This window comes from Pteropus vampyrus, unplaced genomic scaffold, assembly GCF_000151845.1.
Source record: "Pteropus vampyrus isolate Shadow unplaced genomic scaffold, Pvam_2.0 Scaffold88, whole genome shotgun sequence".
In the NCBI taxonomy this organism is placed as follows: domain Eukaryota; kingdom Metazoa; phylum Chordata; class Mammalia; order Chiroptera; family Pteropodidae; genus Pteropus; species Pteropus vampyrus.
The window spans coordinates 3,209,963-3,233,673 of NW_011888869.1; the positions used below are offsets into that span (position 1 = coordinate 3,209,963).

The window sequence follows — 23,711 nt, forward strand, 5'->3', positions numbered from 1 at the left end:
ATAAAAGATAACAGTGTTTTAAGACCAAAGCCAACAGACTGACTTTTGAAGAAATCAGCTATTTTAATTCATTAAAGTATATTTCACAGCCTCTGTGATGTGTCTGGCACTGATTCCAAACATATCCAGCAATTCGCTAGGTTTCCCACTTCGAGGGACTCCTGACACTGCCAGTTGATGAACAAGGATGTCAGGCTCCCTGGAGACAGCTGCACAGACAGCTTCTCCAATGCCTCCTTCTCGATAGTGATCTTCCACTGTGATAATCTGGCCGCCTGTAGCTTTTGCATTGGAGACGATAGTGGCAACGTCCAGAGGTTTAATGGTAAATAGGTCAATGACACGGATAGAAATACCTTGTTGAGAAAGATGGTCAGCAGCTGCTAAGGCTTCATGCAGAGTAACTCCAGCTCCAATAACTGTGACTTTGTCATTGACACTGTGGCGGATGACCTTGGCCTGTCCGATCTCAAAATTTTCTTGTGGGGTATAAATAACTGCAGTTTCTGGTCGGCTGGTCCGAATGAAGCACATCCCTTTAGTATTGGCAGCCAGATAAACAGCATGTTCTGTTGAGATGGCATCACTTGGGTAGAAAACAGTGCAATTGGGAATGCTTCGGAACATGGCTAGATCCTCTAGGGCCATCTGGGAGGGTCCATCTTCACCTATGGATATCCCACAGTGGGAACCAGTGAGATTGATATTGGCTTGAGATATGGCGCCCATTCGGATTTGATCAAATGCTCGAGTCAAAAAGGCAGCAAAGGTACTAACAAAAGCAATGGTTCGACCACGTGTGGCACAGCCCAGTGCCACACTTACCATGTTTTGCTCAGCAATAAAACACTCGATAAAACGTTCAGGGTGTTCTTTCTTGAATATCTCAGAAAAGGTGGAGTTCTTTGTGTCACCATCCAGGACAATAACTCTTTTATTTGCATGGCCCAGTTTAGCTACAGCCAAACCATATGCTTTCCTAGTGGCTATCTTGTCACCAACTTTATAATCAGGCAGACAGGTCATTTTTATATTTTTGATGTTGATCTGAGGTGAATCTTCAACAGGGGGTTTTGGGATGAGATTCTTGTTGGTCTGTATCTGACTCTCAATTAATTTGATGATCGCATCTGCTCTTTCTTTAGGCATTGGTTTCCCATGCCAATTTTCTGCATCCTCAACATTAGGAATACCCCGGCCTTTGAAGGTCTTTGCTACTATAGCAGTGGGCTTGTTCTTCACTTGAGCTGCTTGCGCAAATGCTTGGCACAAAGCTTCCACATCATGGCCATCCACTAAGTAAGTATTCCACCCAAAAGCTTCACAGCGATTCTGATAGATGTCTGTACAATGCTCAAGGGGCGCGACGCCACTTTGTCCCAAACGGTTGACATCGAAGACTGCCACAAGATTATCCAAATTGTAGTGGGAAGCAAAGGCCAAAGCCTCCCAGACAGAGCCTTCCGAGGATTCGCCATCTCCCATAAGGCAGAACACCCTGTAACTGGCCTTGTCAAAGTACTTGCCGGTGTAAGCCATTCCACACGCGGCACCTAATCCTTGCCCAAGCGACCCTGTTGCCACATCAACAAACGACAGTCTTGGGGTGGGATGTCCCTCCAAGTCACAATGACTTTTTCTCAAGTTCAGCAAGTCGGATTCGCTGACATCACCCACCTCTGCCCAAGCAGCATAGAGGATTGGAGCTGCATGGCCCTTGGAGAGAATGAACCTGTCATTGTCGGGATGTTCTGGGTCTGTCTGTTTATACCTCATCGTGTGGAAGAAGAGTACCGACATGATCTCGGCTGCGCTGCAACAGGACGTGGGGTGGCCGGAGCGGGAGGCACACGTGGCCCTGATGGAATGGATCCGCAGGCGGTTGGCCAGGTCCCGCAGCACCTGCACAGTGTCCGCATCGGGTTTGGCATCATCGTCGGCCATGGCAGCACTCTTGCTGCTTCCCGCAGAGCAAACGTTGCCTGACCACCAAGTGGCCGTTCCGTCACGTGACCGCCACACCCCCTGCCCCCCGCTCGTGCTGGTAACGAGCTCAGTCAGCAACCGGCGAAGGCGAGAGCAGCCAGTGGGGATCACGCGCCTGGGGCCACCCACCACCTCGGGACCCTCTGCACGCCCCCGCTTCTTTCTCTGCAAATGACTCACCTTCCGAGCCTAGGTGAATGGATTTCCAATATTTACTTTGTTACTTTCATGTTCAACATTATTAAAAATAAATTTATACATTTCCTCATGTTATAAATTCAAAAGGGGGCATTCTTATATCCATGTTACAGGAAGCTATTTGTGAGGTTGTGCTTCTGCATTAACGCTATATCCAAGACGTCACTGTTTACAGCAGAGCCTTAATAGAAGTGATCCAAAGTCACCTCCTTTTTTTTTTTTTTTAATTTCAGTCACTTTCAATCTAACCTAGTATGGCAACGCAGACTTTCTCAGAGCAAAATTTTGATTTTGACTTACAGGAGAAACGAATCTGAAACCACTCAATGGCAGAATGTCTAGAACTACAATTTTCCAGGACACCCTAAAATACTATTATTGTTACTACAAATAATAATTTTAAAAACAGAATTAATTTACTTACTTTAGTTATAAAACTAAATTTGTGCCACGAGCTCTTCTAGTGGGGAAGGGGTATAGCTTGTCATCAAAAACAAAAAACAAAAAAAACCCCAAAACTCAATGATGATGTGTCATCTCCCGTGCCGCGAGATCTTGATTCTCGAGCAGTAGCATTGACTTCACTTTAAAATCATGACACTGAAAACAAAACAGATAAAAACAAAAAACAATACTGGGTTCCACCCCAGGCAAATTGAATCTGAATCTGTGGAAGTAGAGTCTGGGAAGCTATATTTTTTTTAAATGCAAGCAGTGATTCTAATGTGTAGTCAAAGTTAAGAGCAGATGATCATCTTCAAATAGACCAGTGGTTCTCAACATTGGTTGTACTTTAGCATCATCTGGAGAGTTTTTTAAAATTTCATGTGCAGGCTGCACTCCAAACCAATTAAATCAGAATCTCTGGGCAATGTATCTAGGCATCAATAAATTTAAAAGCTCCCCCAGACAATTTGAGAGTCCAGTCAATCAAGTCGCAAACAACTAACTCATGGGGTCTTGTTACTCTTTATATATCTCAGAAAAATATTTTAAATATTATTTGCCATTTACACTAGTTTCATCATTTGCATTTTTAAGGATACATATTAGAATAAACCCTAATGGTATGACACGAACAAGATTTTAAGTCTTGCTGAAGGAATGTTGGAATAGGAAAAGTCCTTAAGAGGTCATCTTGTATTCATTACTCCCCATGCCCTTTGCAAATTAATGTTTGCTTATCCTTTTAGACAAAGGAAGAGAAAATAAAAACAAACTAGAGTTAGACTGGGAGTAAAGATGGCAATTAGAGAAAAAAGATATTCAGAGCATAATAATAGAAAACTACTAGTGGCTTACAGGAAAACACTTAGTATGAACACTGGTAGCTCACTGTTATTTTGGCTGAGGAGAGCTCTAATAAATCCAAGTAATTGGTAAACATGATCATTTAAAAATGATGTATGAGGCAGTGTTCACATGAATAAAAGATAGGAGAAATAGGAACTACTTAACATTTCAAGTTCCCAAATTCTTCCATTCATTTAAAGTATTGCACAAGTGTTTCCCAAAGTATTAAATAAAAAGTTTTTTCACATTAGTAAAGGTCAGTTGTGTTGAGAAAGGAATGTGGTATTGGAGATTTAATATCCTAGATAGTGAGTATGAATTTTCCACTATCATTCTAGGAGACTGTGTGGAATTTTTACACTATAAGGACAACGATATTTTATAAATTATCTGTAAAATATTTCAAAGTGTTGTGAGATATTTTTAAAGGGAAGTATGAAGTTATATAAAAGTTACTAATAATATTTCCTTTAAACATATTAGCCTTTTAGAATCCATTTTAAAACATACAATAAAAAATAACCAAATAAAGTATGCATAATTTGATAATGCAAAATTATCCAATGCGGCTGTGATCACAACTTAGTCAAATAAATCAAAGCCATAAAAACACATTCTATTTCCCCCATTTAGAAGAGGCTATCACTGACAAAAGGCCAGCCAAATATTTTTAGGTCAACATGCTCAAAATTTAGTTGTCTTGGAGAAAAGTCCATTAACTCATTTTAGAGGTCATATTGGAAGATAATCAAAAGTTTTCTGCAAATGGGAAGAAATTATTCATTTATTAATTTTTGTTTATCCACACAAAGTTGGGTATGGCAAACTCAAGTACCTACTGAGCTAGAGAGGTACCATGAGTACATGAATGTCAGATATTATGTAAGAGGGTTGGAAGGTGCCTGTGACAAACTGGAGAATACAAGCCTATGTAGACATTCAAAACTGAAAAATTTGTGAACACATTGTTAGCAAAAAAAATCCATAAAATAAAACATATCTGCCAGTTTGATCCTTGATTTAAAGTCTGTTGAAAATAAATGCTTTTTTTTTAATAGTATGGAAAAATGTTTATTGTAGGGTGTGCTTCAAATAAAAATAACACCTAGCAGGATCACTAATACAAATAGCTATGAAGGGAAAAATATAAATTGCAGGTATTGGTAAGTGCAATTTCTACTGTGTTGCAGTACAGTACAGAAAATAATACACATAATGATTACTCAGGAGATCTACACTGATTTATGAAAATACATACATTTGCTCTATAAGGGTGAGTTATATTTAGAGACTGAGAATACTAAAGTTACACTTATATTTTATCTAAAATATTGTTAAAGAAAGGCACAGGTGCCGAGTTCATTTTTTTTTCTTCCATGTCTTGAATTTGGTTAGTTTAGTTGGCAGAGTATGGAGCAAGTAAGGGTAAAATTCTTTTGAAAGACAATAGGTTTATTGGGGGAAAAAATGTATTCTTGCAAGCACTGGAAACAGTATTCTAAATAGATCTGCTAGGCCAAATTGTGTTGTGGTCAAGTCTTCTAAATCATTTTAAATCTTTATTAGTTTTTTTCTATTAATTACTAAAAAAAGGTAATTTCCCACCAAGGCAGTTGGTTTTTCTACTGCTTGAAATTTTATCAGTTTTTCCATTGTATATTTGGAGCTATCTTACTAAGTACATGTATATATCAAATAGAAACTTTTTATCATTATGAAGTGATCTTTTCTACCATAATACTTTTTGATTTACAGTCTATTTTGTACATTAATATATCTATACGAATATTCTTTTCATTCATATTCGCTTAGCACACCTATTTCTTTGATTTTTAATTTTTCTGTTTCCTTATATTTTATATATGTCTCATAATCAGGGCAGAGTCATATGTTTTAAATCCAATATGACATGTTAGTTTTTAAATTAGGGCACTTAGTCCATAATTATTGTTATATGTATTTAAATCCATCACCATATTTTTCTTTTCCATTTTCCCTAGTCTTATTTTCCCCCTTTATTTCCTTGCTTTGAATGATCCGAGTGTTTTCCAAATTATTCTGTTTTCTCTATTTGTTTGTATCCTATTCAAAGTTACACTATTTCTGTTCTTTTAATGGTCACCCTAGAAATTAAGCATGCATTCTTATTTTATCAATACATAATGTTAATAAATACTTAACCATTATACACAAACACACACCTCTGCGTATTTGTTAAAGCACAGGGAAATATCTACAAACTACAGTAGTTATTGAGTGCGGGGGTGTTGGATTGAAGAGGAGGACGGGGTGGTGTGTGGTCATTTTGTCATTTTTGAGCAGTCTGCCCTGGAAGGGGCCAGCCTCTGCGAGAAAGGGGATCCCAGGAGGCGAGCCTTATTCAGCAGCTCCGGATCTGTGCACCCGGACGGATGCTCAAGATCCAAGTCCGAGCCTGGGACGCTACTGGGCTGAAGCTCCAGGCGTCTTTAAGCACAGCTCAAAACCCCGCCTCGCACTTGGCGCGGGGCCAAGTTCGCCCTCCCGCTCCACGCTCCGCCTCCCACCTTGTCTTGCGGCCTCGCAGGGAGTCTGCTCGCTGGTTACGGCTTAAACGTCCAACTCGGGCGAAAAAGACAAGGGCTCGGTTCTCCCGGACGTTTTAGAGAAACGTACTCGTCCCTCCTCTTCCGGTCGGCTCCGCCCAAGCTTCTTCGGCCCCACGTGTGTTTGGGCAGGAGTTCCACGGTGAGCTGCTGGTTCTGCTGGTGGTGAGGTTGCCGGGCTCTGGAGTGCAGAAGCTCCCCCCGGGGCTGCGGGGACGTCACCATGGTGGGGCCCGCTCCCCTGAACCCGCTTGTCTCCCTGGAAGGCTCCCATCCGTCTGGGGAGGCGGGAGAGGGAGGTCTTGGGAAGCTGGGAGAGAGGAGGATGCGAAGTGATTATACTGGGCTGCACACAGGGGTTTGGGGGCTAGGCAGCTCGAAGGAGGGGCCCGGGTCCAGCGTCCGGACCATCAGGTTCAGATTCTTAGTTCTGAAGTGCTCACAGGGCGCCCTGCCACTTTTCGTTTCGTGCCTAAACTTCCCGGCCTCTGGTTCCGCTCCGGGGAAAAATCCGCACCTTTACGTTTTTCGCTACTCACCAGTGTAGGGGGTTGCAAGGAGTCGGCAAAACTCGTGGAAGCGCTTCTTCCATACACCTGTGCCTCGCTTCTACCGGTATAAACAGGGTGGGTTCAGTCGCCTCTTCGTTGGCGTCCATTCACCACCCTCTAGTGACCCACTCCCGCCCCAAATCTTGCCTTCACGTCTCCTATTCCCATAAGGGCACTGAAACTGTATTGTTATTTTTATTAAAAATTGAGCAGACGTGAAAGAGTGTTTATATAACACTTAAGAGTAAAGATTAGCAGTACAAGTACTCTTGTTAATCTATTATCCATTTAAAGAAATAAGACAACATAGCTTTTGAAAGCCTCTGTTCGCCTTCTTGATCCTATAACCTTCAGGAGCCCCTCAAAGGGAAACAATATCTAAATTCTGTATTTATAATTCCCTTGCTTTTCTTTATAGCTACCACTTACATTTGTATTTCAAAACTATTTGTGGTTTCTTCTTGCTTTTTTCACATATTATGTTCTTGAGACTAATTCTTGAATAGTTTCATGTTTTATTAATATTCATTTTCAACTAGTTTTTAGTAAAAACAACATGAAGGTTGTAACCTGGTAAAAGTTATGATATTCTGGCCTCAACTTTTTTTTTCTTTTTCTTTTTTATTTGGCTGTCATTTTTATCTTTCATGTCTTATCTGTAGTCTTTGCTTTAGATTATATTCACGTTTGTGTAAATCCATTCTTTTACTTATCACTACACTTGTGCTATATCCAACCCTTTATAATTTTCTTTCATAGCTTTTCCTTTTCAGAGTGGAACATTAAAACATTAATAATGTGATTGTGTGAGTGATTTGGGGCTTGGTTGATATTTGGTTGTAGTTGTCCCTGACTATCAGAACTTCACTTTGTCAGGCTATAGTAGTAGCATATTGCCCTATCGTAAGAGTCAAAAGAATGACTTATAAATCTGTTCTACTTGGCACATTTCCTGCCCTGTCATTTTTTCTGGTATGTCTTCATGACTGCTGCATCCTCTCTTGAATTTAAACTCAGCTCAGTACTGGAGGTTTTCTATCTAGACTTCTATCAGTTACTCTAAACTTATTTCAGTAGAGCTCAGAATGTGGGCTATGGTAACGCAGTAGACTGAGTCTGGCACCTGTCTTTGCTAAGTTATGTCAGTTGCCCTATCAAATTGGGATATCCATAGTGCCTACCTCAGATAATTGTGAAAATTAAATATAAACCAATTATCTTGATCTCATATTTAGTAAATATTAGTTGTAATTAACTTTAGTAATAGTAGTAAATAGTAACGGTACAGCTAGTAGTTGTCCACCTTTGTTTCTTTGTTCATTTATTTTCCCTTACTGTGAATGTTTCCTGGAGCTTCAAAAGTTCATACCTTTTCCTTATATCAAAACTTAACTAACACGAATCTTTATTTTATTTTATTCTTTATATATATATATATATATTTTTATTCATTTGATGTAATCTACATAACTTCCAACATGAATCTTTTCAAACTAATCCATCCCACCCAACACTTTTTCTGCATTTAAAAAAGTTTTAGTGCTTTTAAGTTTGGTGCTGGTCTCCCTCTTTTTTTTTTAAAATATAAGCCCATTATAGAGTATAAGTGTGCTTATCTACCTAGCTAGATTATAAACCATTAAAAAGTGTACCATCATCCTCCCTTGATTATTGTGGGCATTAACTATAACTGACTACCTACATATTCCTTAATGACAAGAATTGTGTGTTGTTGGGTTCACACCTATAAATGTAAGCTATAACAACAAATCAGCCTAATACTAATACATCTTATTTTTTCCTTCAGCTGTATTGAGATATAATTGACATATAACATTGTGTAAGTATAATATGTATAACATGTTTTGTTATACATATATGATTTTTGCCACAATAAGCTTAGTTAATAATCCCTTATTTAGCATTGTTCCATTGTTTTTCCTGTTGTGAGAACTTTTAAGATTTACTCTCTTAGCAACTTTCAAGTATACAATACAGTATTGCTAACTATAGTCACAACGGTGTACTTTAGATCCCCAGAACTTATTCATCTCATAACTGGAAGTTTGTACCCATTGATCACTGTCACTCATTTGCTTGCCCCACCACTCACCCCTGACAACTACCAATCTACTTCCTATTTTTTTTTGTTATTTTTTATTTTAACAGGAATGTATGAAGCATATCACCCCTGACATAACTCTCTGTTGCTTTTTTTTTGAGTAAACTGTGTGTTTTCGTCTATTACTCTAAATTCTGAATTTAAAGAATAGTTTAGAATCAGTTTTCTGAAGTAATCACTAAGATTGTAGCAAAGATACTTTCAATGAAGGATTTCCAACTGGAATATTGCTGTGCTGCTAGAAACTTTTTAAAGGTAGCATAGTTATTCAAAACAGTCTATGAAAAGAAATTATATTTTTTCTATATCTTTGAAAGTTAACTTTGTTGCTTTTAAAACATAAAATGTTAATCTTCCATAGAAAATACACCTTAAGCCCTCTTCCCCAGTTTTGTTATATGTTTATATTCTGTACTGTTCATGAATTGTCAGATACTCTTACAAAATAAATTTGGAGAACCCTCCCCACCACTAATGGAAATTAATTGCTTTTTTAGTTAAGAGATATTTAGTTTAATAGAGTCTTTAATAGATTAATATTTTATTGATAGGGTTTTACTTCAGTTTTCTCCTGTTGAAGCATTTTGTTTTTTATTGTGAGATGTTGAAAAATATGAAAATATTTTGAAATTTAATGTTTTATTGTACATATTTCTGCATCTTATTATATATACATACCCTACCTTGAGGCAACCTTTTCATGAATAAGTTATTATAAGGAATCATAAACTACACTTGAGTCAGAATACAAGTTCAGTTTCTTTGTACCTTCTCTGTACTCAGTCTCAGAGGTTCTTAGTGATCTTCTAAAGCTATGAGGACGTTTTCATACTCCAAGGGTATCAAACTATTTCTTGTTCTAAAGAAAGTTTTTAAATTTTTAAAGGAAATTTTTCTATAGACTTGAACATACTTCTGAAATAGTGTTACATGGCTCTGTAACTTTAGTTGTTAAATTTTAGTGGCTTCAGAGAGTGTTTTTTTCTTGAGATTTTTGTGACTTGTTTCATTTTATTTGTTAGGCTACGAAACAAAGATATCTTTTAAAGAGCACGTCTTTGGTTTTTTATTGGGGGGAAGGGGTCTTGCATTAGTTTTCCCTGTCTGTGTAACAAGTTATCCCCAAATTTGGTGGCTTCCAACAGGAGTATTCATTATCTCAGAGTTTCTGTGGGTCAGGCTTACCAGGTTTCTGCCTCTAGGTTTCTCACAAGGTTGTAATCAAGGTAGAGCTGTGGTTTAATCCCAAGACACAACTTGGGAGGATCTACTTCCCAGCTCACTCACCTGGTTCTTGGTACATTCATCTCATGGACTATTGGACTGCAGACCTCAGTTCTTCACTGGCTATTGGCTGGAGGCCTCCCTCAGTTATCTGTCACATAGGCTTCTCCATAGAGCAGCTCACTACCTAACAGTTGGTTTCCATGTGAGCAAGCCAAATGAGAGAGCAAAAGAGAGAGTAGGCCAGATAGAAGCCAGTCCTTCCAAAACCTAAACTCGGGGTTGAAATCTCATCACTTGTCAAATGCTGTTTATTAAAAATGCGTCACTAGGTCCACACTCAAGGGTGGAGGATTACACACGGGTGTGAATATCAGGAGGTGGGATTCATTGGAGGCCATCTTAGGGGCAACCTACCATGAATTCTGAAAATTTTTACTTGATTCATGCTTGCTAGGTAAACTTTATGCATAAAAAATCCTTATCACACCTTCCCTCACCCCTACCTCTACATGTGCAGAGAGATACACGAAAGAATGCACATACTTTTTTATGATGGTTTTACTCTTTATTCCCTTATAACTGGAACCAACTTCCAATACCATTCCGGGTTTCAGATTTGGAGCTATCTTCAGGTTTATCAAGAAGTGAGCAATAAATATTTGTCGAATATTTTAATAAATATTTGTTGAAGGAATGAATGAATGTATAAATGAGAAATTGGTGGTCATTTTAATTCTACCTGGAGAGTTTTACAGAAGAAATGACTTTGACTTGTCCTATCAAAGGACAAATAAGGAAACAGATTTTTCAGGCAGAGGTAATAAGTACAGTCTCAAGATGTTATAAAACAGCAAGATGTGTCCTGGAAATGGCAAGAAGTCCAATACGAATGAGATGCTGGCATTTTTAAGAAAGAGAAAGGGTGCTGGGGACATGGGTCGGTTAGGTTGTTTTCCAGGTTAAGGACTTGGGACCTAACTGAGCTAGTAGAGTTAGTGCTGTAGAAAAATAATCTCTGTGACTTACATGAAAAAAGGGCTAGTGAGAACCTAAAGACCACCGTAGTCATGAAAGATGAGGCTGAATTAAGGCAGTAACAATATTTTGAAGAGATTCTAGAAACACTTGGCCTGTGGAGCATTAAGAATGTTAGAGACAGCTGTCCCCTAATAGACTTTCCTTTTCCTGTATAATAATTTATTTTTTTCTGAGACTAAATATTGTATTTACAACTCTCCTTTATATAACCCTCCGATTAAATTTTGGTCAGTGGGATGCAAGCAGAAGAATCTGCAACTTCCCAAATATTGCTCTTAAAGGAAAGTGGTATACTTTTTGATTTTCTTTTCTGTTTCTCACTGGCTGGAGTTTAGAGCTGGTATTGGGCCATCTTGGACTATATAGACATGCAGGAGATTGCATAGCCTGAGGATGGCAGATAACAAGATGAAAGGAGCCTGGATCTCTGAGGGCTTTGTGGAGCAGAGCCTCCAGCTTCTACTTTTTTACATGAGAGAACTAAATTTTATCTGGGTTAAGCCATTATTATTTTGGGTTTCAATTATAGGAAGGCAAACCTAATTCCTAAATAATAACAGGTGTGATAAGATACAGAATTATGTAGGAATAAAGAATTACTGAAATGTCTAGTTTAGAGGACTGATTAAATCGTGACCTAATTAACTGGCATAAGACTTGAATGGGAAAATAATTTGTTTCCTTTGGATATGCTAATTTGGAGAGGGACTCCATTATTTTCTCCGTTCCTATTTTCCTATGAGCCCAGCTTTGACTTTGTTTGGTTCACTGTCCACTGTGTAATATGTGTAACTTCTACAATCGAGCTGTCATTAAACATGCTATGTTTTCTTCTGCCTCCCCCTCTTAACTTTCTTAACTATAACAAATTTCCAACTTTGTGTCCTCTCACTATCTGCATTCTCTGTGTCCACATTGAAGGTGGAACCGTTGAAGAGCTGTGTTTATTGACCCTTTCTGTTTATTTTCTTACCTTATGTGGAGAGTAGTTCTGAATATATTTTTTCTGTTATTACCATGGAAACAAAGACTTTGAATTATTTAAAAGGTCTGGCTTATCTCCTGACTCCTACTATATAGCGTTTCTGGCTCAGTTTTTCTGTTATATTGCTGTTTTTAAAATTTATTTCCAAAGAAAAATTTTTTTTTTGACAGAAATCACTTATGTATCTGACATATATGTCATATATTTTCTTACATTTTAGCCTAAAGCACCAAAGGGAAAAAATGCAGGACGGGAAAAAAAAGTCATCCATCCGTATAGTAGAAAAGCAGCTCAAATTACAAGAGAGACCCACAAACAAGAAAAAAAGGAAAAGTAGGTGTCTTTTTATCATTTGTATTGTGCATTTCTCCCTCATCAATATTCCTCATCTTCCTTTAATGAATGTGTTAAGTATCTTCTATGCATCGAAGGTAAAACTGAACATGAATTCAGCTCTTATAGAGCTTACCTGTAAGAGATACATAAATTTAAATAGATTATGATGAGTGCAGTGAAGAAAAACTAAAAAGGACTATGGGATGGAGAGTGAGGGAGAAGTTCTATTTTACATCGGGTAGTCATGGAAGTCTTCTCTGAAGAATTTGTATTGTGCATTGGTGAAAAACAGAACTAAAAGATGTGAGGGAGTGTGCTAAGCACATATATATATTGGGCATATAGGTTAAAATACATATTAGACATATAAAAAGAGATATTGAATGAGCAGCTGGATGTGTTTAGTGTTCAGAGGCCTAGGATGGGGATGTAGACACGAATTTGGGAGCCATCAGCATCGACATAAGACTGCAAGCCATGAGACTATGTTAGGTCACCTAATGAGTAAGTGTGGATAAGGGTTAGAAGGGAGCCAAGGATTGAGTCCAGAGGCCCTTCACCATTGAGAGATTAGAAAAAGGAGGATCCAACAAGTGAGACTGAGAAGGAAGAAAAAAACATAGTGTTTCAGAGAGAAGGTGATGATCGACCTATGTCATTTGCTGTTGATTAATATGAGGACTGAGAATTGATTTAGTAATTTGATTTAGTAATATGGAAATCGTTTAGGAAAGTAGAGATCATTATTTTTTTGAGTTATTTCTTAGTTGCAGCTCTGGAGATTACGTCTTAAAACAATCTAATTGAGGTTAATGTCAAATTAATTTCAATAGTATGCAAAAATTCGCTCCACTATAGTTTCATTCCCATTCCTGCCTTTGTACTATTATTGCCATATAAATTACATCTTTATACATTTTAAGGCCATAAACACAGTTCATAATTATTGTTTTTTTGTCTTAAATGAGAAGAAAGGTAGTACAAACAAATATACATTTATACTATCTTCAGGTATGCTGTTTTGTTGTTGTTGTTTGCTTTGTGTCTTTTTCTGGACTGATTTTGTAAAGTCTGTTTGTTGTGTATGGCCATTGAAATTTCTGCTCAGTTAGTGGTCAGCTAACATCTAGACAAAGATTTTTCTGAATTCCTTTAACTAAGAGTTCTCTCAGCCTTTGTTGAGGGACTCTGTGCATCTATTGGCCATGCCGTCAACACTCCAGTTGCATTTTACTTAGACTTCGTTTCTTGTTTGCACAGAGCCTCAGGGTTTGGCAGAGGTGAGAGATTAGATGTTTCTCAGATCTTTTCTTGGCATGAACTAGTCCTAAATATGCACATGGCATTCTAGATTCCCGGGAATATGTTGGAACGAGCTTTTCAAAGCCCTCTATGGACCTTTCATTTCCCAGTTTTTCCTTTAAAATTTTTTGGTCAGGCTTTTGTAAGCTTCCAACTGGTAATATTATTCAGGTAACCACGATCTTGGACAATTACTGCTGATTTTTTTCCAGAAACAACGTGGGGATGGGGCTGTTCCTACAGAGAGAGCTCTGAGTCAAATTAAATAAAGACAAAGTAACCCCGAGAATAGAGCTTTTCAGTATGTTGCCTGCCACATCAAATGGTGTCAGTTTTTTGAGCGTCAGCATCACTGATCATGAATCATTTTTTATTTAAATGGGAGCGTGGTCACAAATATCATCTTAAAATGCTGCTCATCTCCTGCACTAGAGCACCACTTCCAGGAAGATAGAAATGCTGAGTTGTATTTTTCAAAAGTTGGTTGGTGACAAGATACTCAGACTGTTGGGACAGCTGTAAGCAGGATGATAGAAAAGGTATTGATGGGACTTTAACTTGACTTTAAGGTGCCTGTGGCTTTTAAGAAATGAATAGCAGTTATCAAATACTGCTTTAATTACTGATTGCTGCATAAGAAATTATACCACACATCTTAAACAGCTTGAAATAAACACAGTTTCTCCATCAGTAATCTCAGTTGCTACTTAACTGGGTGCTTCTGGCTCAGAGCCTCTCACGGGGTTACAATCAAGATGATGTTTGGGGCTGCATTCATCTCAGAGGTTTTGCTTCCAAGCTTACTCACGTGGCTGTTGGCACGCTTCAAGTCATTGCTGGCAGTTAGCTGAAGACATAAGTTCCTTGTCACGTGAGCCTCTCTGTAGGGGGCTACTCATAACTCGACAGCTTGGTTCTTCCAGAGCAAAGGCTCAGAGAGAGCGAGAGGGGGTGACCAAGATAAAAGACCATCTTTGTAACCTAATTTAGGAATGATATCCATCACTGTTGTACTGTTTTATTTGTTAGAAGTGAGTCACTAGGTCCAGCCACACTCAAAGACATGACTATCAAGAAGCAAAGATCAGTGGAGACCATCATAGATACTACCACCTCTTGTTGCTGCCTACCAAAGATGCTTAGTTTTCTAAGGAACATAGGTAACCAGGAAGCTTGTATCCAGTCTCTCTACTTTTTTCACAGAACCCAGGATTCTTTGTCCCACTTCGTAAGGCTCTTTTTTTTTTTTAGGGAGAAAGAGAGGTGGTGGTGTGGAGTGAGGAATGAGGGACATTACCCGTTAGGATGCAGTGCCTTTGGCCAGTGGTAGAGAATACGAATCCGCTAGGTTGATCAGATTGACTTTTACTGATGTCCTCTGACTACTAAAAGATAGTGCAAGAGTGAATAGCAACAGAGTAAGATTTCAAACATGTTCTTCATCCTTAGTATTTGAATGCTCTGATTTAGAACTATATGAAATATGGCTTCTGTTGATGTTAAAAGAAACTAGTATGGTTTGAAGACTAGCACATTTCAAGCAACGCAGAATTTATAGGCAGCAAATCGCTATTCTGTATCATGATTTTAGCTTTATTTTATGATTTTTTAGCATAGCAACATTTCTCAGCATGATATTTGTGTAGACATGTTTTCATTTTTCTTTCAGTTCATAGAACTTGAATTGCTGGGTCATTATAAGAAATTAAGTTTTTAAGAATTGCAGGTCATCTGAAAGGGATGATATTAAGTATTGCCTTTTCCAAAATGATCATACTATTCCAGTGTATAAGTGTTCATTTGCTCTGTATCCTCTGAGACACGTTGTATTATCAGTTTTTTTTTTTTTTTAAATTTCAGCCAATCTAGTAGGTGTATCGTAGTATTCAGTGTGGTTTCAATTTGCACACTTGTAATCTTGATGGCTGATGATGTCACATATCTTTCGATACGCTTATTAGTCATTTATATGCCTTTTGTTTGATGAAAAAATTGGTTAAAATCTTTTGTCCTGTTTGATATTAGGTTGTCTGTATATCATTAAGTAGGAAGAACTGTTTGTATATTCTTCATGTAAGTCTTTTTGTTTGTTTTTTTTTTTTTTGTACTGTGAATATTTTCTCCCAAACTTTGGCTAATTTTTTTTTTTTTTTTTTATAAAAGAGGCTTCATTTTATTCTCCAATTTTCTAATTGTTAAAAGTGGGAGAGTAAACCTGGTCTGCTTTGTTAGGGTGGGGACAGTGGATTTTTTGTTCATTTCTGTATCCCTAGTGGGTGGCATCAAGTGTGGCAAAAACTATCCAGAGATCTCTTCTGAATGAATTAGTTCTAAATAAGTATCAACAAAAGAAGGCATATATTACTTAGACTGTTTTCTAAGAATAAATGAGTTCTTTTTTTATTATTATTATAATTCTTTTCAACTTTATGAAAAGTAAACATTCCGTTTTGTTCTTGTTGAAGTTTAAAAGTAATGTATTTTGGTTTTGGTGGCAGCACTCAATCTTCTAGAAGGTATTCATTATTCTTTTGTGCTCAGATATTCTGCATGTTACAAAACCCGCCTGAACATTCATAATGCAGTCAAACTTTTGTGTTTTCAAAACTGATTTGTTTTATAGGTGTCCTTTAGTCATTGAAGAGCTAAAAAAATGTTTCTAATAACATTTTGTTCTAGTGATTTCAAAGAGAAGCATGGTGTTCAGTGTTTCTGTATTAATATAATTATTTCATATGTATGAAAGAATGATCTTTGAATTAGGTTCTTTAGGCAGTTTTTCTTTTTGTTGTTTTGACAGATATTTAAAACTTGCTTTGGAAATCTTCTAATACGTTACATACCTTTTCTTCCAAGGTTGAAGAATGAAAAGGCTTTGCGTCTCAACTTTATTGGTAAGTGGCTTTCCTTACTTATTTGATGTTCTGGCTAGAGTAGAGTGAAGTTCTGCCCTACACCTATTTTTCTTTTAACTTACCTGGTGAAATACTATTTTTATCTAAATGAATTTTTCTTTACCAAACTTGATTATAACAAAACAAAATAAAATCAATTATTAAGCTCTTAGAACAGTGTTAATAATGTCTAGCTCAGTTTTTCAAAAATTGTTTGGTTTATATTTACCTATCTACATCTATCTATCTATTTGTCTGTCTGTCTATCTATCTGTATCTATCTATCTATCTATCTATCTATCTATCTATCTAATCATCTATCATCTATCTGTAGCTGAATTTAATTCTAGCCCCTTAACCATTAGAATTAAGGCTTAAGTAATTTGGAAACAGCAATTCATATGTAATTATGTGGACACATACACAATTTTTGTGGGGGAGGGGACATCAAATTTATCGTTAGTAAATTTTTACAGATAAGCCTGAGATTTCAAAATAGTGCTATTAGGCTTTATTTCTAATTAAAAATATTTGAACTTTTTAAAAATGCTTCATCAAGTGATGGAATAGTATTTCTAAATGGGTTATCAGTATCTGGGTAGGGCCATTTCTTTATATCTAATACTGAGAAATCTCACTGAAAGTGACCCCAGTGGTTTGATTTACTTTTAACAGTGAAGTCTGTTAGTTCTTTGTGTCTGGCAGATGTTGTATGCTTAATGAATTTACTAATTTTGAAGCCCTGGACAGGTTACTTAACCTTTCTCATGTGTAAATGAGAATAATAATACTACTAATCCTCATAGGATTGTGAAGCTCTTGACACAGTGCCTGCTGCTTATTAAATGTTCAGCTTATTAATGATGAAAAGTACCATTTTCATCATTAATCTAATTAAGTTTTCATTTTATTTGATTTTAGATAAGTTCTATCCTTTACTTTTTAAATACTTAGAACTTCATGTTATATTAAAATATTCTCTTTTTTAAAAATTTTCACATCCTTATTGGTTAAATATACAGAAAAGCAACCCTCTCATTCCTGTCTCTTCTCCAAATTAAAATGTGACAATTTAATTTCTTACAGACTGGTTTAATTAGCTTTGAGCCCACACAAGTCTTTATATTTAGCATTGAAATAAATTTTGATACTGTTTTAAACATATCAATGTTGAAAATTATAATGAATACCTCTGCTTAAATGGTGACTTGTATTTATCTTGGTGCTTGTTGTTGTAGGTGAAAAACTGCAGTGGTTTCGAAATCACCTTGATCCCCAGAAAGCAGGATATTCAAAGAAGGATGCTTGTGAATTAATTGAAAGGTAAACACTGGACATGTTATGAACAGAGTCAAAAAAAGGAATCCTTTTTTCTGGTTCTTAAAGAGACAGAGTTCTCTTCTGGATTTATAGAAGGGCAGATGCCTTTGTTATTGAAAAGACTTTGGATTCATATCCTAGCCTCTTAACTTCAGTAGGTTGTAACTTTTCTGGGCCTCGGAGTGGTGGTTATTAAAGGTTCTTGGGATCTGGAAAAGCTTCTTGGGGAAATAGCATCTAAAATGACACCAGAAGGCTAGAGGTTAGCAGATTGAGGTAAGGTAGTTTGAAGAGCCTCTAGATAGAGCAAATCTAAAAGGCCTACAGGTGAGAGTGACATATATAGTGATCTAGCAAACATCTAATATGACTGAAATAACAGGTTCAAGAAGGGAATCATGACAGGTATGGTAAGTGACAGTCAACTCATTGAAGACATCAGATATCATTTTAAGAATTTGGACTTTATCAAAGGACATTGGGAGCCATGGGAGGTTTTTATAGCAAGCACTTGAGGTGATCATATTTAAACTTTGGAAAGGTCATAGTAGCAAGAATGAGGATAATGGCCGAAAGGGGGCATGGCTCTGGCCAGGAGACTGTTGAGAGGCTGATGCAGTAATTCAGCTAAGAGATGGTGGTTGCCTCTGCTTGTTTAGTAGCAGTGTGATGAAGAGAAATGGATTACAGAGATATGAAGAAGGTAGAAGTCTCAATCTTTAGTGAAAAAAAGGGAGAGAGAGGAATCAAGGAGGACACTTACATTCTTCATTTGAGTAACTGGATGAATGATCATACTATTTCCTAAGATATGGAGCCAAAGAAATACAGTAGGTTTGGCAAGGGATGGATGGGGACAGGGATAAGGACATGTTCAATTTTGATGTGTTAAGCCTCTACAGGATATCCAAATGGAGACGTTCAGAAAGTGGTTGCATATGAAGATCTGGAGTTTAACAGATACTTTAATAACAGGCAGTGTGATTTGGTTGGTAAAATTTTGAGAATGGTTGAGTTATCCAGGGAAGGGCTGAGGTCTGAGGACTTGAACTCAAAGGAATATAAAAATTCAAAGGACAGGCGAAAGCTAGGATTATGTTTAAATGAACTAATATCAGCCAAATATACAAACTTTGTGACTCGAATTATTTTCTTACTTTTCAGGTATTTAAATCGATTCAGCAGTGAGCTGGAGCAGATTGAGTTACATAACAGCATCAAAGCCAGGCAGGGAAGGCGGCACTGTGCCCGGGAGACAGTCATCAAACAGACATTGGAGCGTGAGCGACAGCAGTATGAAGGATATGGCCTTGGTGTGTTTTCTTTCTTTCTTTCTAAATACAGAGCAATATCAGATTTGTGATTCATTTCAAAGGTTTATTATTCTACTAAGTTTAGTTTGATTTTCTTCCTTTGTTTTTCTTTCTTTTGTGAGTATCTGGACTATTTTTAATTCTTTTTTTTTTCTACATCCCCAAACTTTCGATTGTGACAGTGACATCATATCTTTCTAATGTAAAAGTAAAGTTTTCCTGTCCCCTCTGGCGCATACCTATTTGCTTTATTATAGAGTTATTACTTGCCCATCTCCAACTCCATTTGTTTCTTTAGAAGGTACATGTCCTTCTTGTCTTTATAATTCTTATAGTACCAAACTATACTTGTTGCAGTTATTCTTGAGAAACTATCGAAATCAAATATTAATTCCTAGCATTGTCACATTTCTTACCTTTCCTAAAGGCAAATATGTTACTAGTTTACCAACACTGAAGAAAAACACTTAATGGGAGAGAGTATTTTAAAGTCATGCAAAGCCCCAAAATAGTTGAGGACCTAAAGGCTATATGGCCTACAAATGATATTTGATTGGCTTATTAATTGTCCTCATAAAAATACGTGATGATTTCATGTGAAAAAAATGTAGATTTCTGGCTTCTCTTAAAAAAAAATCAGTTGGTCTGGCAACATAATTTGCTAGATGTGCTAGACTCACCTTTCAATTAAAGGAAGCACTTTACAGCTTCTCTTTGGCATATCCGAATTGCCAGCATCACTGCTTGCACTTTGGGGCCATTGTTAAGTAAAATAAGGGTGATTTGAACACAAGCACTGCAATACCACAACAGTGGATCTGATACCCAGGACAGTTACTAAGTGGCTAACAGGCAGGTGAGCGGATACTCTGAACAAAGTGGTGGTTCACGTCCTGGGCAGGGTGTTGTGAGATTTCATCACGCTACTCAGAAGGGTGTCAATGAATTGTTTATGTCTGGAATTTTCCATTTAATATTTTCGGACTGCAGGTTATCTCAGATAACTGAAACCTCGGAAAGTGAAACTATAGATAAAGGGGGACTACTGTGGTTTTGTTTTGTTTTAGAGATTCTATGCTAGAATTTATTATTTAATATCATTCTTCTTAAATCATCTTCTTAAACTAAGCCCTTTATACTTGCAAAACTTACTTTCATCTGGCATAACAATGCTTTGATATTTTGTTTTGCTTTGGATAGTCTTGCTGTCTGTCAATTATTATTTGTTGTATCTGAGATAATAAATGAAGAAACTAAAATGTTGTAATTGAGAAAACATTGCCTAATGAACATAAATTATTTTCTTTCTCAGAGATTCCAGATATTGTAAATGCTGGTAATCTGAAAACTTTTAGGTGAGTCTGTCATTTTTATTGTTCCGTAAAACTATGTGTAAAATATATGAGACGTAAACTTTTTTCCTTTTTGAGTCTAGACATTACATCTGAAAAAAAATTGTTTTTTTAACCTTTTCTCTTTCATCAAAGTATAATTTTCCCAAATCGTGTTTATTTGAAACACCAGGTATACACTGAAATGATAGTGACGTGCTTTTATTTCAAAATATTTTAAAATACTTTAATATAGTACTTAAAAGAACATCTCACTATTCTTCTCCTATTCTTATTTTATAGAAAGATAAAATAACAGAAACAGATTCGATGGCTCAGAGTCACATTTCCAAACTGTTCACAGCACCCTCTTTTGGAGGAGTTGGTTAATGGGAATTGATACCAGGGGAAGGACTAAGTCATCCAGAAGCAGAGAGTCCTGTGGTCTCTCTAATAGTACTCTTTTTTGACCAGAGAGACCACTGAATAGAATTTTAGTTTTTCAGTTTTCAAACATGGCTTCTTTGTCTTTAGAAAAATGATTTTTATTAAGCATTTTGGTCTTAACCATGCTGATAGGTTTGAAATGTTATGTTAATTGAAATTAGATAAATTTAAGTCCAATCATATTCTTTGAAATCTTTCAGCTTATTTTATATTTTTATATACTTCCGAATTCATAGAAAAATACTTAGTATTTAATATGTATAAAATATGAGCTCTAATAAAATTTATGATATGTAAGAAGTAGTTCACTTTTATAGTTTAGATACATAGAGCTTAAGATTCTTTTTATGCCTTTATTTATTTATTTATTTATAATATTAATTAATTAGATATATGTATGCTCTTTATTTCTAAAACAATGTATGTTCTTCCCCCAAAGAAAGCCAGATATGAGAGAAGAAATTAGCAGAGACTATTAGTAATGCTGGTTGGAGTTCAGGTCTCAAAACAAACTTTACATTGCTCCTAAAGTAAATAAATGAACATAGGATTGTCACAATAAATGCCGAGGTTGAAAAATGAAGTTCTCTAATATAACCATAAAAGTTGTTTGATTATTGAAACTTACCTGTGACTTAGCACTATGTGTGAAAAGAAAACTTTTCTGACTATGCATTTTGGAGATTCACCAGGCATGACATCCTGGTGAGATTCTTGATACCATAGGGCCTGATTGAGAGAAGTGTTTGGGTTAGGAAGGATAGAAGAATGGAACAGAGTCTCCTTGTAATTTCTACCTAATATTTTCCTGTATTGCTTTGGAAGTTTTGAATATGTGGGATTCTCTCTAATGCATTTATATTGTTTCTTTCTAGTGCATTTGAATCCGCTGTAAATTTATAAACTTTGTTCTGCTACTTTCAGAGTTTCGAATATTGATTTTTTCCTGTTTCGCCACCTCACACCCCGTCAACATGCTATACTTTTTCTTTTATCTAGGGAATGGGATTTTGATCTGAAGAAGTTGCCAAACATTAAAATGAGAAAAATATGTGCTAATGATGCAATTCCTAAGAAGTGCAAGAAGAAAACTGTTACAACTGTAGACAAAGAGTTAGGGGAATTGGAACTAAATGATGAATCAAGTGACTCAGATGAGGAAATGACTGCAGTGGCCTAATTGTCCTTAACTTGAGTTGAAAATAAATAGAGAGCTATTTATTCGAAGATGTACTCGAATCGATTATGATAAATGTCTAGATACAAGAATTTGCTGTTTAGCTTATTCTCTTACATGATGAGAATTCCATTTGCAGTTTCAAAAACAGTGTTATGATTGTTATTTAAAAATGAATGTTGCTTTTTATTTACATTAAATTGCTAAAAAAGATATAGTCATTTAAAAGAATGATCTTTAAGATTGATTTAATCTGAATTTCCAGAACAGGAGGTAGCGATATGAATAAAGAGAGAGAATGTTTTCATTTTTTTTCTTCATGTTTCCTTGGGATCATGTAATCTCACATTTTGTGGTTTGGAAAGCAACCTGTTTTCTAAAAGGGTCCTATGGGTACTTCTTGAGCAGTGATGATAGCAAAATTGTCTTTCAGTAATAATATTTTAGTAATCCCCTCTTAAACATTAAACTTGTCTTTCCTCATAAAATAGGGAGAATGTGATATGGAATTCATATAACTGATGGCTTTCGCATTATTTTTATTTATTATCTTTGAGCCACAGTTAAATGGTAAAAGAAGAAATGAAGTGACTATTCTTGCTATGTTGATCTGTTATCTTTGACAGAAGGGGACACATGATTTCAGGTTAGCTCTGTTTGTATTTTATTTTCTGCTTTCTCATTGTGAAAAGTGATATAGATTTTATCTGTGGGAACAGACCTAATGATTAGAGAACCAATTTTTTTAATTGTGTTATTTTTTTCTTCTAAGAGATAAGTTAAATGACATATGATATAATTATTAGTATAAGTGTCATGAAAAACATGGATGTAGTAGAATGTTCTTCAAAGAACTTGTTAAGTGCAAGTATCTTTTAGTCTTTCTAAAAGATGCAATGCAAATGTATCTGAATATTTATAAGAAAAAAATGTTAATGCCATATGAGGTTACCTAGCTATCAATTAAATTTTGTTAACAATTTAAAGCGTTATGGCTTCTTTTTTTGAAAATAAAAAATAAAATTTATTTTCATAATTTCACTTCTTAAAGTTCTTATTTCATTTGCAGTGATGTAAATGATGCTGATTTGCTTTTCGCTTTAGTAATCTGAAAGTATGGTTTCATGGTTATGTAAGAAGTTCTATTTCTTCAGTCATTGGAAGATTTCTGTTTTTTTGGTCCTTATATAGTCTCAAAATTGTTATAAAAACTGAGTCCTAAATTACAGTAAAGAGAGTAATAACTATTCTTTTGTCTAATATTTAAAAAGCCATAATGTTAGATGAATGACTTGTGAAAATGGCATATCATCCTCCCCCTCAAACATTTGTTCCCAGTTTTCTCTATGCTCTCAAAGCAAAAAAATATAACAAGCCACAATGCTTAGAACTGGAACAGATAAAAATTTGTTGAATGGATGAATTTACTATTTAGGACCATATTTATTATGTCACTCCCGGCTGGACCAAAGCCACTTAAGAGATGATTTGTCTTTAGAGTACTGCTTTTAAATGATATCCTCAATCATTGTTTATAGAACATGTTCTTTCTGGAGTTGTAATTTGTGATCTCTTATTTAGACCCCTTTTCAGTCAGTAGTGTATC

At 36.2% G+C, this 23,711-nt stretch overlaps 2 protein-coding genes across 2 annotated transcripts; one reads left to right on the plus strand and one right to left on the minus strand.

The window, feature by feature from the left end:
• Positions 1-9: 9 nt before the first annotated feature.
• On the minus strand, positions 10-6,077 carry TKTL2 (transketolase like 2). The gene is made up of 2 exons (XM_011363696.2): positions 6,024-6,077; positions 10-3,370 (listed from the first exon to the last, which is right to left on the minus strand). The coding sequence occupies exon 2, from the start codon at positions 1,942-1,944 to the stop codon at positions 64-66; it is 1,881 nt and encodes a 626-aa protein (XP_011361998.1). The 5' UTR covers positions 1,945-3,370; positions 6,024-6,077; the 3' UTR covers positions 10-63.
• Positions 6,078-6,149: 72 nt separating this feature from the next.
• Positions 6,150-23,091, plus strand: TMA16 (translation machinery associated 16 homolog). The gene is made up of 7 exons (XM_011363699.2): positions 6,150-6,288; positions 12,206-12,318; positions 16,480-16,517; positions 17,756-17,840; positions 19,002-19,150; positions 20,463-20,505; positions 21,928-23,091. Exons 1-7 carry the CDS (start codon positions 6,286-6,288, stop codon positions 22,106-22,108), a joined length of 612 nt encoding a protein of 203 aa, XP_011362001.1. The 5' UTR covers positions 6,150-6,285; the 3' UTR covers positions 22,109-23,091.
• The last annotated feature ends 620 nt before the right edge of the window (positions 23,092-23,711 follow it).